This window comes from Mustela putorius, unplaced genomic scaffold, assembly GCF_011764305.1.
Source record: "Mustela putorius furo isolate JIRA1106 unplaced genomic scaffold, ASM1176430v1.1 tig00537227_pilon_pilon_pilon, whole genome shotgun sequence".
NCBI classification, from domain to species: domain Eukaryota; kingdom Metazoa; phylum Chordata; class Mammalia; order Carnivora; family Mustelidae; genus Mustela; species Mustela putorius.
This window is the reverse complement of record NW_025422368.1, coordinates 15,015,259-15,030,822: the sequence shown is the minus strand read 5'-3', so window position 1 is coordinate 15,030,822 and position 15,564 is coordinate 15,015,259. Positions and strand designations below refer to the sequence as shown.

The following is a 15,564-nucleotide window of genomic DNA, read 5'->3' as shown; positions in this document are numbered from 1 at the left end:
TATTTCTTTTCATTTACACTTTACCCTTATCATCTTGACAAATCTCAAGCTTTGTGCAATGGCAGTATCCTAACCAATGAGGTTTATCCCAGGTGCAGCAGTTGCTAATTGAAAACTATCACCTTGACAAATCTCAGCAAAAACTTATGGTCTTCTCCTACCTCATACCATATATAAATATCAAATCTAATTGGTTTGAAGATCCCCATGTGAAATGAAAAAACCAATAAAATTCTGGAAGATAAAATAGGAAATTATCTTTATGTCCTTAGATTAGGAAAGTATTTCTTAAACAGGGCATAAAACCACTAACCCCACACAAAAAAAATGATTGATAAATTGAACTATGTTAAAATTATGAACTCCTCTTACACACTGTTAACAGACTGAAAAGTATAAATAGAATGGGAAAACTGGTATTTGTGTGTGTGTTTATGTCTGATGAAAGTCACATAACAGAGTACATAAGAGCTTTGAAACCAATAAGAAAAAAAACAGATAAGTCCATTTAAAAGTGAACAAAGAAATCATTGATACTTCATAAGAAAGGCTACCCAAATAGCAAGTAAACAAATAGAAAGTACTTAATTTCATTAGTCATCAGAGAAATTTAAATTAAAACCACAATGATGTACCACTATGCACTCACAGAAACACTAAAATGAAAAAGACTGATATCAAACATTAACAAATGCTTGTGGAGCAACTAGAACTCTCATACATACTGTATGATACTATTTATACAAGTTTCAAACCCAGCAAACACTGATCAATGGTTAGTAAAATAATTACCTTTACTGCAGCATGTTTGGGGCAGGAATAAGTTAGGGATGCAATAGTGGACTGAGGATGGGGATAAAACTGGAAGGAGCTAGGGGTTCTGGGATGAAGGTATGTTTCTATTTTTTGTGACTAGTGATTATGTATATGTGTTAACTTTGTGGCAGTTCATTGAGTGGTACACTAGCAACTGGGTCCCTATGGCCTATATGTTATACTTTAAAAATTCCATCTGCCAATAGCTATGTAATAGGGATAGCTAATTATAGCTTAAAAGTATATCTTTCATGTGTTTTGCTAATTACTGTTATAATAATTGGTCAACAGGAGAAGTATATTCAAATTGACCCATAATATAAAATTATATTCCAATAATTTTACATTAGAATATGAAACACTAATACAACAAGAGTTATGGATATAGCCTTATTAGAGGTACATTTTAGGAATAAAAAACATCACCCATGTTACTAGGTGATGATAGTGGCAGGAGGGACCTATAAACAGCTTTCTCTCGCCTTGCCCAGAACTGTTCTTGATATAAAGTGGCCTATAACATTAACAAAATTGAGGGGATACTAGATGACCAACAGACACAGAAAAGATGCTCAACATCACTCATTATCAGGGAAATACATGTCAAAACTATAATGAGGTATCACCTCACATCTGTCAGAATGGCTAAAACCGGAACACAAGAAACAAGTGTTGGCAAGGATGTAGAGGAAAAGGAACCTTTGTGCACTGTTGGAGGGAAGGCAAAGTGGTGCTGCCACTGTGGAAAACAGTATGGAGGTTCCTCAAAAAATTAAAAGTAGAACTACCATATGATCTAGTAATCTTCAGTAAGGGGAACTTACCTAAAGAATACAAAAAAATGTATTCAAAGGGATACACGCACCCCTATGTTTATAGCAACATTATTTACAATAGCCAAAGTATGGAAGCAGCCCAAGTGTCCATCAACTGGTGAATGGATAGAAAAGATGTGGTATACATACATAATGGAATATATTCAGCCATAAAAAAGAATGAAATCTTACCATTTGCAACAACAGTTGAGTTGCAACAACAAGAGTTAGAGATTACAATGCTAATTGAAATGAGTCAGTCAGAGAAAGGCAAATACTATATGATTTCACTTAAGTGGCATTTAAGAAAGAAAATGAATGAGCAAAGAAAAAGAAGAAGACTGAGAAAGGGAGAGAGAAACCAAGAAACAAGCTCTTAACTTGAATGGCTATCAGATGGGAGGCAGATGAGGGAGATGTGTGAAGTAGGTGATGGAGATTAAGGAGTGCACTTTGCTTGATGGCTTCCAGGTGATGGATGGAATTGCTGAATCACAATATTGAACACCTGAAGCTAATATAACACTATGTTAACTATACTGGAACTTTAAATTTAAAAAATTGAGATGATATCTCCCAGGTAACTATTTTCTTCATATAATTTCAGTCTCTCTCTTAATATAAAATAAAGAGGGTAATACCTTATAAAAAACAAAATAGAAAATATACATAATTAACCATTCCAGTGCCTCTTTTTCAACCATTTGGTCACATGATTACTTAGTGTCAAACTAAGTTAAATACCTTCTAGAGCAATTTCCAATGCAGGTAATATGGAGGCAGCATTGTGAAGGGCAAAAAGGCAGTGCACTAGGAATTATATGGTGTCTTCTATCCTTCATGCTTCCACTAACCATTTGTGCAATTCTGGGGCTCCACACTAGATGACTCGGAAGCTCCTCTTTTCATGTGAAAATAGCATGATTCCATTTGCAATTTCATAATGGGAACTTAAATATAAACATAATCCTGTCCTTACCATAAGATTTCACTTAAAGTTGTAGGTAAATAGTATTACAAAACTATTGTAGAACCATTTTTCTTATCTCCTCCAAAAATAAAAAATTATGCATGCTCTTCCTCCTATTGGCGTTTTTACCTCTGGTTTGCTAATCATTTCCAAATGCCTTGCTCCTTTAACTACAATAACCATGCCAGCAAACATCTATTGAGCCTTTCTTATGAGGCAGGCAATATTCTAAGTTTCACACATGCCATCTTCCTTAATCCTTGTAACTACCTTGCTATAATTTCCCCCATTTTGGAACTGAGAAAATTGAAGCTCAAAATGGTTAAATGATTTGCCCATAATCACAGCTTTACATAGTAAGAAAATAACCCAGCATCTGACCCAGAAAATCTGACTCCAGTACCCACACAGTAGGAATATAAAAATATTAACAATTGCTTCCACCTAAGTTTCAACTTTACATCAAGGACTGTTTCAAAGCACATTAAATGCTTTATATATAATTTCCTAACAATTCTGTGAGATATATATTCTTATCCCTATAGTTAAGATGGGAAAGCTGGGACATAAAAATTTATGTAACTTTCTCAAGGATGGATAAGTATTAAACAGCAGAGTCAAAATTTGAGCAGGGGCCTGCTTCTTTCTCTATTCTTTTATTTCTTTTATCTATTCTACTTTTTCTCCTTTTCTCTTTGCCATATCTGTTTTATTCACCCACTTTTTTTCCATGTATTTTTGCCTTAAAATACACAGTATCATGTACTGGGTTCATCTCTAACATAAGGGACAACGCAGGGCATATGTGTAAATTAAGATTGAAGACAACATTAGAATATAGCGTATGGGGCGCCTGGGTGGCTCAGTGGGTTAAAGCCTCTGCCTTCGGCTCAGGTCATGATCCCAGGGTCCTGGGATCGAGCCCTGCATCGGGCTCTTTGCTCAGCGGCGAGCCTGCTTCCCCTTCTCTCTCTGTCTGCCTCTCTGCCTACTTGTGATTTCTCTGTCAAATAAATAAATAAAATCTCTAAAAAAAATATATATATATAGGGTATGTAATTCCAAGACCTACAGCATCAAAGACATATCATTATCTAAAAAAATAAATAATTTTATCCCAGTAGAATAGTAACTTAATATTTTCATGTGTTAAATTATTATAGGTCAAATATATTTAGTAAAAATATGCACATAAACATGATAAGCAAACAGGTAGTAACTTAAGAAATTATAGAAGATCTTGAAGTGGGGACACCTGGGTGGCTCAGTGGGTTAAAGCTTCTGCCTTCGGCTCGAGTCATGATCCCAGGGTCCTGGGATCGAGCCCCGCATCAGGCTCTCTGCTCAGCGGGGAGCCTGCTTCTTCCTCTCTCTGTCTGCCTCTCTGCCTACTTGTGATCTCTGTCTGTCAAATAAATAAATAAAATATTTAAAAAAAAAAAAGATCTTGAAGTGTACTCTCATAATGTTGACATATGAATTTACTTTTTGTCTATGTAATTGTCTTATTGCTTCTCTTTGTATAAAATTTTCTTCTAAAGGAAGCTTTAAGAATTACCTTGTTCATTTGCATAAATGTAATTATTATCATAATTTCTATTTAAAATTTTAATGTTTCTTTAGGTTAATAAGATATTTTCAGGATTTATAAGATTTATTTCTAAACATCTTATTACATCACCTGTAGAAGTAAGACTTTTAGATCCTTCGCACACACTGTTTACTTCTAACTTGTCTCTGTGGGGTTAATTTGTCACCAGTGGGGTTAATTTGTCACCATTAATACCTACATTTTCTCTGTTCTATGTTGAATACTTCAGGGTTTTCTAATAAGACCAGTGCTTCCAAGGAATAACATAACTACACCATAATCTTGTCATTGGGGTTATCTCTAATATACATTATGTATGAAACTTTTATTCATAAATTTAAAGAGACTCACTATGAATATCTGATGATTTTGTCAAGTTTCTTAGTAAAACTAATCTTAAAACCATAGGTTTTATGGAAGGATTAAATCTAAAAATATTATTACTAACAATGCTCTTTTCAATATAAACTTAATAAAATTATTTAAAAAAATAAAGTATGAAAATAGATGAAATTTAGTTTTCCCAGCAGTCTTAATACATTGGCTATTAGAGAGTTATGATGTAGAATATATTTGGTGTATGTATAGTACTCATCACAAAGGACGGACAAATCTTAATTTACTAAAGTGAACAATTTTAGGTTAAGAATGACTCAAATTTGACAAATATTTTTGTAAGAATTGGGTAAAGCATTGAAGCACAGTTTCAATATATTAAAGAAAAGGTAATTTTGTCTTTGTTTTTATTAGATGACTTCAAACAAATAACTACTGATTCTCAATTCTGTACCTAAAATAACTGTAATATAGTGTGGATTCTGTCACACTGTTATTAGTATTAGTCTTTTGTTTTCTAGGTAACAATTGTCACCATAGATCAAGAACAGCAAAAGTATGCTCTGTACTTTCTAAATATTATTTTACTAAATCCTCACAATGACTCTCTGAAGTAGCCTTTCTGATTTTCATTTTATAGATGGGGAAACTGATTTTTATAAAGTTTAATTAACATGACTTAGAGGATACAGGCAGGAAGAGGGAAAGCCAAGATTTGAGCAAATCTCTGTCTCATTACAAAGCCCATGCTTTTCTCTAGCGCCTTCCACACCAAGGCCAATTTTGGTCAAGTGGTTTTTAAAGAGGAGGAAGAATATTTTGGAAGAAGAAGAGAAAACAATCCTCCTTTAATTAATTCTCCCCGTCCTTGCCAATTACAACCCGAACTCCCATGTTAGGTTTTTATACAACATTTTAATGTTGTCCTTCTTGCCCTTATCTTTTTTAGTTATTCCAAAGGATGAAAATGTTGGGAAAAACTACTGAAATAGTAATAGAATAGAATTAGATGCCTGCAACTTGCTAACCTCTACCTCCACAGTGCCACTAAGTCATGCTACATAGGTTGCTACTGGTATTACCTGTAAGTAGAGGAGACCTTGTTCTATGGCATGAAACATTCCCTGATATAATATTCCTGGTTCCTTCATGTAGTCAACCAGTTCTTCAAATCACAAGTCAGGACCAATCCAGTTATAGAATGTGCAGAACTGAAGTTTACAACACATGGGGAGAACTTGTATAATACTCGTTTTGAAGGTATTATTTTGTTATGAATTTAAGTGCAAACTAGAGAATCATTGTGTGTTAGGCAGAATAATAATTAAAATTGCTCAAGGTGACCTCCTAGAAACACTGCATCAGAGATCTCTGAAATATTTCAGAGCTAGAAAGGTGTTTAGAGCTCTTTGTCTTTTTTTTTTTTTTTAACATAGCTGATCTTATTATTGGATGTTCAAGGTCTGTGAGTTTTTTCTGACCAGTAATGACCATAGAATAACGACTGCAGACACAGTTTCACTCACACAAAACCAGCAGTGACACCTTCAAGAGAACTAATCTTAAACATATACTTGAGATTAAGCATAAATGTCATTACCACCATCTGCAAAGCCAGTTGCAGTGATAATAGGTACAGCCACCATAATTAGTCCACTGCTGCTCCAAACATACTTCATCAAGAATTGCTCTATCATGATGTACCACAAACGTTTGGATAAAATGAGGTTCATCTGATCTGCTAAAGCTTTGTAACTTTTCTGGAGTTGCTTCATTTCTACCTACGGAGGGAAAAAGAGATAAGAATTAACCTAGTATGAGCTATAAAATTAAATAGTGTATGTTTGAGGACTTTCTTAAAAGATAAGAACATACTATTTTGTTTTATTTAGTATAGTATTATCTATGATTATAAAGGTAATAAATACAGATAACTATCAGGAGTAAGCATTATTATCTAGTTTGGGTAACCTGTATTATTTTTAAAAAAACATAATAGTCAATATAATGTTAAGTATAAAATACACATAAGTGATTTATAATCATGATTTCAAAATGATATGTATAAGATATTAAAATTAAATAATATCCTGTAAAAGAATAAACAATGTTAGAACCTTATCGTTTTTTGATTGAACCAAAAATACCTAAAAATAAAAACATGACACATACATGTGTAATTAGACTCCACTTTTGAACTAACTCTACTGGATTTTGTTTTAAATGCAAGAAGCCTACGGCATGCTGTAATTTACATCACTGAGTTCAATGAGTCAAGAGGAATGACCAATCAGTATGATTAATATAACACATGAGGCCAATTTTCAAGTGGAAATAGAAGTCCTATATTTGCTTTAAATCTTCTTCTTCAGGATGCTACTACTTTAAAATTTTTTTGATAATTGAAGAAGCTTCAAAAATTAAATGATTCTCTTTGGTAATTAAAATACCATTTTCAGCTTTAGAATTCCCTAATATTTCATTTGCAAATTCATTTGTATTAAGATTTCAAATGGATCACCTAAAAATTTCCATCATAGTTAATATTCTGAAGTTACTTTAATGCACTGCAAGCTTATGTAATTAGGCTAACTATTTTAGGGACCTACTTAATGTTGAAAATCTTTAATATTTAAAAATAACATTCTGGAACGCCTTTTCTTATCCTCATTTCTTCTATAATCTTAGTTTTTCCCTCAAAGCTAGGCAAAATTTCATTTCACTGCCTTTTTTTATTTGTCTCAAACTATGGTGCTGAACATTAACTAAGACTAATGCAAATGCTATTTGTGAGACACATTCTCCTGCAATTCTGAGGACTGAGGTCACTCCATTGACCAGACATGCAAAACTGTCAAACATGTCTTTCACATAAAAGCATGGTTTTTTCCCCCCTCTTGAAAAACAAAGGAACAATGACAACAACAACAGCAAGAATACCATCCTAAATTTTCTATCCTGGTGAAAATGTGTTTACTGAGTTTCCAAACAAATATTTCCCTCTAATGCTAAGACCAACCAGTTGGAATTTATGTTTTAGGCAAATGCTTTGGAGAGAATTCTGAGCATATTTGGGTAGCTGAGGGAAGTAGACTGCTTTTTCAGGTTGCTGAAAATCTTATCCCCATGAATCTTCAGAGAAGTTTGCACTTCACAGTTCTTGAACAGCTTGTAATTAGAAAGGTAAGGAAGCATATATTTCAATATAGGTTTAGATGTCATAGAAATCTAAAACGCTAAAGAAGTGGGTCCATCAACAGGACAACAGATGGTATCTAGCACTGCAGTGGCAGCTGGAAGAGTCTCACATTTCACTCATCACCTTAATTTCTATCTTACCTTATGTCCTCTGTAAAAGGCAATTTCTTCGACATTGGCTATAATTCTGGAGTGCACATACCGCAAATAGCCTTTTCTGTGAGCTTCTTCAGCCACCAATTTACCAAATTTGGGAGAGCAGGCTTTCAAAACTTTAGCCGTGGCATATACCACAAGTCCTGCTAATATGGTGGGCCCGATAGGACTGGCTCCTCGGGATGTAGCCGTCTGGATAAGCGTATAGGAGGTCAGGATTACATCTAAAATAGGCTTGGTCAGATTGGAATATAAGTGAGCCACAGACTGGGAGAACATCATAATATCCTCAGTAAGAGACTGGTCAGGGTTTGCCAGCCTCCCATCCATATTGATCACCTTATAATAAGTCTGGTTTGTAAAATAGGTTTCATAGGCATGGTCTACCAGACGAGTTCTGAAGGCCAAAGCCAGTTTGCACTCCAGGTACCTGATTGCACTGTTAACAAAGGTGGCAGGGATGGCAATCATAAGCCACTTGGTTAATTTGATGATGAAAGTCCGAGGCTTCTTTTCCACAATGCTTTTCACGATTTTTCCATCCAGACCAGCCACATAGATAGACAGAAAGGTTCTTGAGATTAGAGCCACCGAGTGGAGGCAGAGCCAGCCTGTTTCAGTGGTCACAAGTTTTGGAAAGAGAATTTTCCGAAGTTCTAGGAGCTGTTTGAAAAAATCTGCGTTAACTCCAGGACAAGGTTTTTTACAAGTGTTCTCGGTGCAATGCAGTATTTCTCTGTTCTCTGCAGCCGGATAAACTGCTTCTTTTTTCTTCCTGTGGCCAGATTGCTTTAAACGCTTGCCAATGATGGGGTAGAGTGTTTTCAGAGCATATGCCGCAGCCACCAGGCAGGCAGCCCTTTTAGCAGCACTCGATCTGGTCCATTTCACCCGATCAGCTGCTGCATTTAGCATATTTGTCATTTTCCCAGTTACCCAAACAGGCTTCGAAAAGAATTGGTTTTTAAAAGATCATGCTCCACGGGAATCCCCGGCAAATGTTTCAGAAAGTCCTACAGCGTTCCATAGTCTGCAGCATTTCTCCTCTTCTGTTTTTTTGTTTTGTGTTTTTGTTTTTAATGTTGCTCTGCTGTGACAGATGCAGCAGAGCTCAGACTCCACGGCATCTACGGGGATGAATCCCTCAGAAGCTCAAGCTGCACCAAGCCGCCCCAGGCTCCTCCCTCTCAGGCTCCTCATTGGCTGAGGGAGCGGTGGGACCTTGGAATCCTCGCTGCCTCCCTTTGAACCTTGAATGAGGAGAGAGCAAAACGAATTACATCTTTAAACAGGCGTTCAAAGAGTTAAACGTCTATTTTTGGAGAGGTCGAATCAGGGCAGCTGCTGGCGACAAAACCTGACCTAGCTACTGAGCATGCTCAGCGTCACTTAGAAGCCCACAGAAGTTTTAGAATCTACATCTCTTTTCTAAGGTTTTAGTAGGTACCATAAGCGGAAGAGCAAAAAGAAAGGGAGATTTTCAAGAGCTATAAAACGAGATGAAGGAGAAGGAACTAGGGAGCTGAAAAAGAATCTGAAAAGGATATGCAATGAATCTAAAACGGAGAGAGAAGAAAGTGACAAGTTTGGAGGGCACTGGAAAGAACAAAGTAGCAAATACTTAGGTCTGTTTTTTGGTGCCGCTCCCCTTCCCTGGGGTATTTTGTTTTCCTCTCTCTGTGATAGCACGTGAAGTCCCAAAACCTATAACACAAGCTGTGGTTGAGGGTATGTTTTTTGTTTTGTTTTGTTTTTGGTAAATAAATGTAAGTCTTCTGTATTATAAAAAAAATAATTATTTGCTGTACTTTCATCCCAGTGTTTACTTGTCCTTATAATAATAAAAATCTTCCAGCCCCTTAACTGCTATTTTTAGCAATGGAACGTATTTATTTACAATGTGACTGTTAAACCAGTACAATATTTCACTTCTTCCATCTCCTAGTGTCCTTTAGATAGTTGTTACTTGGAGGTATGTGACTCTATAATCAAAAGTTACTATTTGGGAATCCAACTGGAGTTAGATGGTGCAAATAACTTCTCCAGAACCTTACTTATTTTTCAAGAGTTTTGTTTGTTTTTGTCTTTTTCAAGCTTTCGTTTTGTTCCTTTTGTTTAGGCTTAGACATAATCTTCTGGTTACTTCCCATTTCCATCTTGGTTATTTGATAAAAGCCAAGTGTGTTAATGAAAAACTCTGTACATCATGAATGGAGGACTTACACTGCTAAATAGTCAAGAAAATTCTACATATTTTAAACAATGTAAAGGGCCTTTTTTTTTTTTTTAAGGTAAGGATGGGTATATTCTCAAATATGCAAAAACATTTTTTCTTTCCCATGTGCTCCTCCCCCATACACAACATACACATTTTAGTCATCTGAAAGTCTGGGAAAATATGCATTAAACAGAGGTCAGCAAATTACAACCTAACCAGTGAGCCAAACTCAGCCCTTGAGCCAAGAATAGATTTTACATTTTAAAGTGGTTGAAAATACATCAAAAGAGGTGCTCCTAGGTGGCTCAGTTGGTTAAGTGTCTGCCTTGGGGTTAAGGTCAGGATCTCAGGGTCCTGGGACCCAGCTCCCATATGAGGCTCCTGGCTAAGCCAGGAGACTGTTTCTCCCTCTCCTTCTGTCCCTCCCCTGCTTGTGCTCTTGCTCTCTCTCAAATAAAGAATTAAACTCTAAAAAGAAAATACATCAAAAGAGGAGTGATATTTTGTGTTATGAAACTTTACTGAAATTTTTATTTCGGCATCTAGAAATAAAGTTTTATTGGAACATAACCATACCCTTTAATTTACTTGTTTATACTTTTCAAGCCACAGTGACAGAATTGAGTAGGTGAAACAGAGCCTAAATATTTACTAACTCACTCCCTTCGGAAGAAGTTTGCCAACCCCTCTGATAGAATATAAAACCGGTCTCAGTGTTGAATGATCTTCATTATTCATTTGACTATGAGTAAAGAACTATTCTGACTTTTATAAGTAACAGTATTCATAAACTTTAAAAACTCTTTTCCCGTGTACCTATATTAATTCTAAGAATCATCACAGGTCTCTTTTCATTTGTTTGCATTCCATTCAGCAAATGTATAATGAACAAGTGGCAAATTTCTACAAGTCTCTTTGATGGTTGGCCATATTAGCAGGCACAATCATTTCATTAAGACTAAGTCTGTATGTAGAGATCATAGTGTTATAGTGATTATTTTCAACATGTTTTATTCTTAATCTTATGCTTTTTATGTACCAAAATAGGGTGTCAGACATTTACAAATTTTAATTCTTTACATCTCATCTCCTCACTGTGACAGGACAAGTGAAAGGCCAGGGTAAACTTAAGTGGGAATGACAGGAGGATGTTCAGCCAGGCAGAGCATGTTACACAGAGGCATGTGTAGGTGTAGGTCAGAAAGCAGCTGGTAGTTGAGGCAAGTGGCTTACATCACTGGCAGAGGACAGCCATTTCCTAGAAGGAGCAGTGCAGTGGGAATCTAGATGCAAAGAACATTAGAGATCCAAACAGGCCCACACATAATTATGGGTAGGTCAGTTTACAAACTGGTACTGAGGCTGGGGTACAGGAGCAAGATTTTAATGTGTGGAGTGAAAGACTTGTTAGAATGAGGATGTAGGTATGAGGAAAATAAGATAGAAATTTGGTTGCTAGAATTGTGTACAAGCAACATTTAAAGCTAGTTACTAGAACTGGGGAAAAGGTCATTGTGAGATTTGACTTGATATTGAGCCCCTTAAGTACAGACTAACTAAAACCATTTAACTCCACTGTTGGCTCAGGTCATGATCCCAGGGTCCTGGGATCGAGCCCTGCATTGGGCCAGGGAGCCTGCTTCCCTCTCCCCCTCTGTCTGCCTCTCTGCCTACTTGTGATCTCTCTCTCTTTCTGTTGGATAAATAAATTTAGAAAAAATCTAATAAAAAAAATAAAAAGAAAGAAAACCAGAAAGGTAATTCCAGTTGGAAATATATGCCATTTAAGTAAGAAACAAAGAATGTCAAGATACTTCTTTCATTTTTTATACTGGCAATATTCAGTTAAAACAAAGATAATGTTAATTTGCTTTGAATTCCAAATTAAGTGAGAAAAAGGATGTTGAAAAAAATCACTTGTTACTAAACTAAACAAAATTCAGCCTAATTTCTACTCAAGCGTCTCAATTTTACATGTGTTTGTATGGAAAAGTGTTAAAATTTTCTTAAGGGGGAGAATAATCTTAGAAAATGAATGAAAATTAAAAATAAGTAATAGTTTCCAAATTACTCTGTTCTCATGTGGTTTTCTTTCTTTCTTTCTTTTTTTGAGATTTTATTTATTTATTTGACAGACAGAGAGATCACAAGTAGGCAGAGAGGCAGGCAGAGAGGGGGCAGGAAAACAGGCTCCCTGCTGAGCAGAGAGCCCGATGCAGGGCTTGATCCCAGGACCCTGGGATCATGACCTGAGCCTAAGACAGAGGCTTCAATTCACTGAGCCACCCAGGCACCCCTCATATGGTTTTCTTTCTTTCTTTCTTTTTTTTTTAAAGATTGTATTTATCCATTTGACAGACAGAGATCACAAGTAGGCAGAGACGCAGGCAGAGAGAGAGAGAGAGGGAAGCAGGCTCCCTGCTGAGCAGAGAGCCCCATCCGGGGCTCGATCCCAGGACCCTGAGATCATGACCTGAGCCAAAGGCAACGGCTTAACCCACTGAGCCACCCGGGCGCCCCGTCTTTTTTTTTTTTTTTTTTTTTTAAGAGTAGGTTCTGTGTCCAGTGTGATGCCTAGTGTGGGTCTTGAACTCATGACCCTGAGATTAAGAACTGAGCTGAGATCAAGAGTCAAATGCTTAACCAACTGAGCCACCTCGGTGCCCCTAGGTGATTTTCTTAATGTCAGTGCCAAAGTGAACACAACCAACATCTATGGAAGAGCCAGATTAAAGAGGTTTTGTACATATTCAGAATATATAAGAAACATATTAAACCATATGTATTATAAATTGTAAAATATCAGAAGTGATTTTTTATAATAGATCTCCATATACAAGGATATAAATAAAAAATATATAATATAGATACTATATATGTTATGAGTTTATATAGTAAATCACCAGAAAGTAGATTTTTTTTTTAGTAATGTAGATTAAGATTTAAGAATCTTGGATTTTCTTTCACCAAATGCTAAGTAGTATTTCATCTGTGCTGTATTCCTTTCTTGAACTGTTTCCTGACCCAAGAGATTACCTAATTGCCCTCCTGGCCCTAAAATAGCACTGTGTTTGACTCATTAACTATCGATCATGTTAGTTATTCATGAGAGGCATAAACAACACTAAAGATGAGATCTTAGGTCAGCATTTCAGCTGTTACAAATAACCACCTAATAACTAGTTAATAACGAAATGGCTTTTGGGGTGAAGGAAAAATCAGCAGATTATCTTGTCTGAAGATGTGTCTTATAGGTTAATTTTTTCCTTAGCCTAATTTACCACTTCTACTGCCTTTCTGTTAATGTTCTTGATTTCTCAGTAAATTGATCCATCTCTTCTTTATGTTCTTTCACATACGATATATCAAAAGAGTCAGTTAATCCTTTAGCAAATTATTTCCCCCTTTTAGTTGATTTAGTCAGTTTGTACCTGTTTAAAAATGTTGAAATTTGGGGCGCCTGGGTGGCTCAGTGGGTTAAGAACCTGCCTTCAGCTTAGGTCATGATCGCAGGGGTCCTGGGTCCAAGCCCCACATCGGGCTCTTGTTCAGCCGGGAGCCTGCTTCCTCTGCCTGCCTCTCTGCCTACTTGTGATCTCTGTCGGTCAAATAAATAAATAAATAAATAATCTTAAATATATATATATATATATATATATATATATATATATTGAAAATAGTAAGGCTAATAACTCTAGGTTGTTACTTCTGACTTGGCTGTATAATTTAGATACCGAAAAATGACCAGTTCATGTGGAAGACTAATTTGTTCTGAAATGGTGTATTCATCTGGTCTAATTCAAACCAATAATAGGTATATTCTGGTGAATTTTTATTATTTATATGATTAAATAAGATATCTACCCTGGGACATAATTCTATTTTATGTACTTTTTCCCAGTGACTTAACAGAAAATATATTATATTTGAATAGGTTAAATTCTGGAAAACAGTCATGACAATGAGGGGAGGGTACTTTGTGGATTTATTTGGGACAAGAGATTTCTAGTTTCCAACCAAAATATTATAGAATAGTTTGTAGGATATATGCTTTATGAGGCTATACAAACATAACACAGAAATAAACAGCAAAATCCAATTTTTGTTTTGAGTATTTCTGATAAGAATTTGAGTCTTTGGGACTTTGCAGCTTAAATAAAACTTTGATCACTCAGAAACTCACAAAATGTACATAATAGTAAATCACTACAGGGCAGCATTCCTAATAACTGTTTACTTAATATTAAAGCAATATGTGAGGGGCACCTGGGTGGCTCAGTGGGTTAAAGCCTCTGCCTTTGGCTCAGGTCATGATCTTTGGGTCCTGGGGATCGAGCCCCGCATGGGGCTCTCTGCTCAGCAGAGAACCCTGCTTCCTCCTCTCTGCCTACTTGTGATCTCTGTCTGTCAAATAAATAAATAAATAAAAATCTTAAAAAAGGAAAACAGTATGTGAAAGATACTTAAAGGATTTGGATGGGGAGTGATAAGTGAGAATGCAAGCTTCATCTTTAGGATTAGGGATCGTATAACTTTGTCTTTGCCTTCTTTTTCTCCCCCAAGTCAGATCTTTGATCTGAAAAAGAAGGCTGAGACCAATACAAGGCTAAACATAATTATGGTGGAGGTGGCTTGAAACACTAACCCTGTGGCCACAGTCCGAAACTTCATTTACTTAGGCTTCCCTTGCCTGAGCGGTTAAAACTGCTGATTCCTCTTCCCTTATGCGGACTGGCTGCTTTCCCACAGCGTCCCTTGCGGCCCTATCAGGCCACTGTCTCCGCAGAAACCGCAGAGGCTTTTGGGAGGCTCACAAAAAGCCAGCCTGGGCGCAGAGGCTGTCGGGAGGCTGGGCGGTACGCCGCAGGAGGCTGAGGCTAAAGGAGCTGTGGCGGGGCACAGACCCAAGACGTCTGAGCTCCCATCTTTGGGGGCCTCAGAAGTTTCTGAGCGATGAATTGGGTCGGGGGATCTCGGTGAGTTGTGCTTCTGGAGCTTGAGACCGTAGGCCGTGAGTCCACGTACATTCATTCCCAAAATGGCGCCTTTTTCCTAAGCCCTGGAGGGGCGGGCGTAGCCTGAGCCGGAGGAACCTTGGTAGGCGTGGGTCTTTTCATTGGTAGCCCAACTGGGAGACCTTAGTCACTACCTCTCTGTTCTAAACCAAAAGAAAATCAGCTTCTCCCCACAGTCTTTCCAAGGGCTTCGCGTGTGGGGCGCACAGTGGGTGAAGTTCTTTGCCTTCCCTCCCCCGTGTCCCATGTCTTCCTTCTCTAATGAGGCCTCTCAGCACCTGAGCCCTCTTCTGCCTTCTTCCCGCTTCTGCCCATCTCTCAGGAGAAGTTTTTTCTCAGGTACTGTATAGCTTCTGTATGAATGTGTAAAGTACTATGGAAGAGATCATGCCTTGCTGTCCCTAAGTCCATTGTCGGGGGAGAGGGCAGTGGCAGTATCAGTTATAAAT

At 37.0% G+C, this 15,564-nt stretch overlaps 2 protein-coding genes and 1 pseudogene across 2 annotated transcripts in view; 2 read left to right on the top strand and 1 right to left on the bottom strand.

Moving 5' to 3' along the window:
* The window catches only part of ABCD2 (ATP binding cassette subfamily D member 2), a 68,642-nt gene extending 53,755 nt beyond the window's left edge, over nucleotides 1–14,887 (bottom strand). Inside the window, exons 1-3 of the mRNA XM_004771840.3 lie at nucleotides 14,746–14,887; nucleotides 7,868–9,132; nucleotides 6,129–6,309 (exon numbers count right to left, since the gene is read on the bottom strand). Of these exons, the coding sequence (XP_004771897.1) occupies nucleotides 6,129–6,309; nucleotides 7,868–8,806 (1,120 nt within the window). The 5' untranslated portion in view covers nucleotides 8,807–9,132; nucleotides 14,746–14,887. The remainder of the gene's footprint in view (nucleotides 1–6,128; nucleotides 6,310–7,867; nucleotides 9,133–14,745) is intronic.
* Nucleotides 48–258, top strand: LOC123390109 (annotated as a pseudogene).
* Nucleotides 14,888–14,943: 56 nt separating the features above from the next.
* The window catches only part of CUNH12orf40 (chromosome unknown C12orf40 homolog), a 97,922-nt gene continuing 97,301 nt past the window's right edge, over nucleotides 14,944–15,564 (top strand). The window contains exon 1 of the mRNA XM_013045481.2: nucleotides 14,944–15,076. Within this exon, the coding sequence (XP_012900935.1) occupies nucleotides 15,054–15,076 (23 nt within the window). The 5' untranslated portion in view covers nucleotides 14,944–15,053. The remainder of the gene's footprint in view (nucleotides 15,077–15,564) is intronic.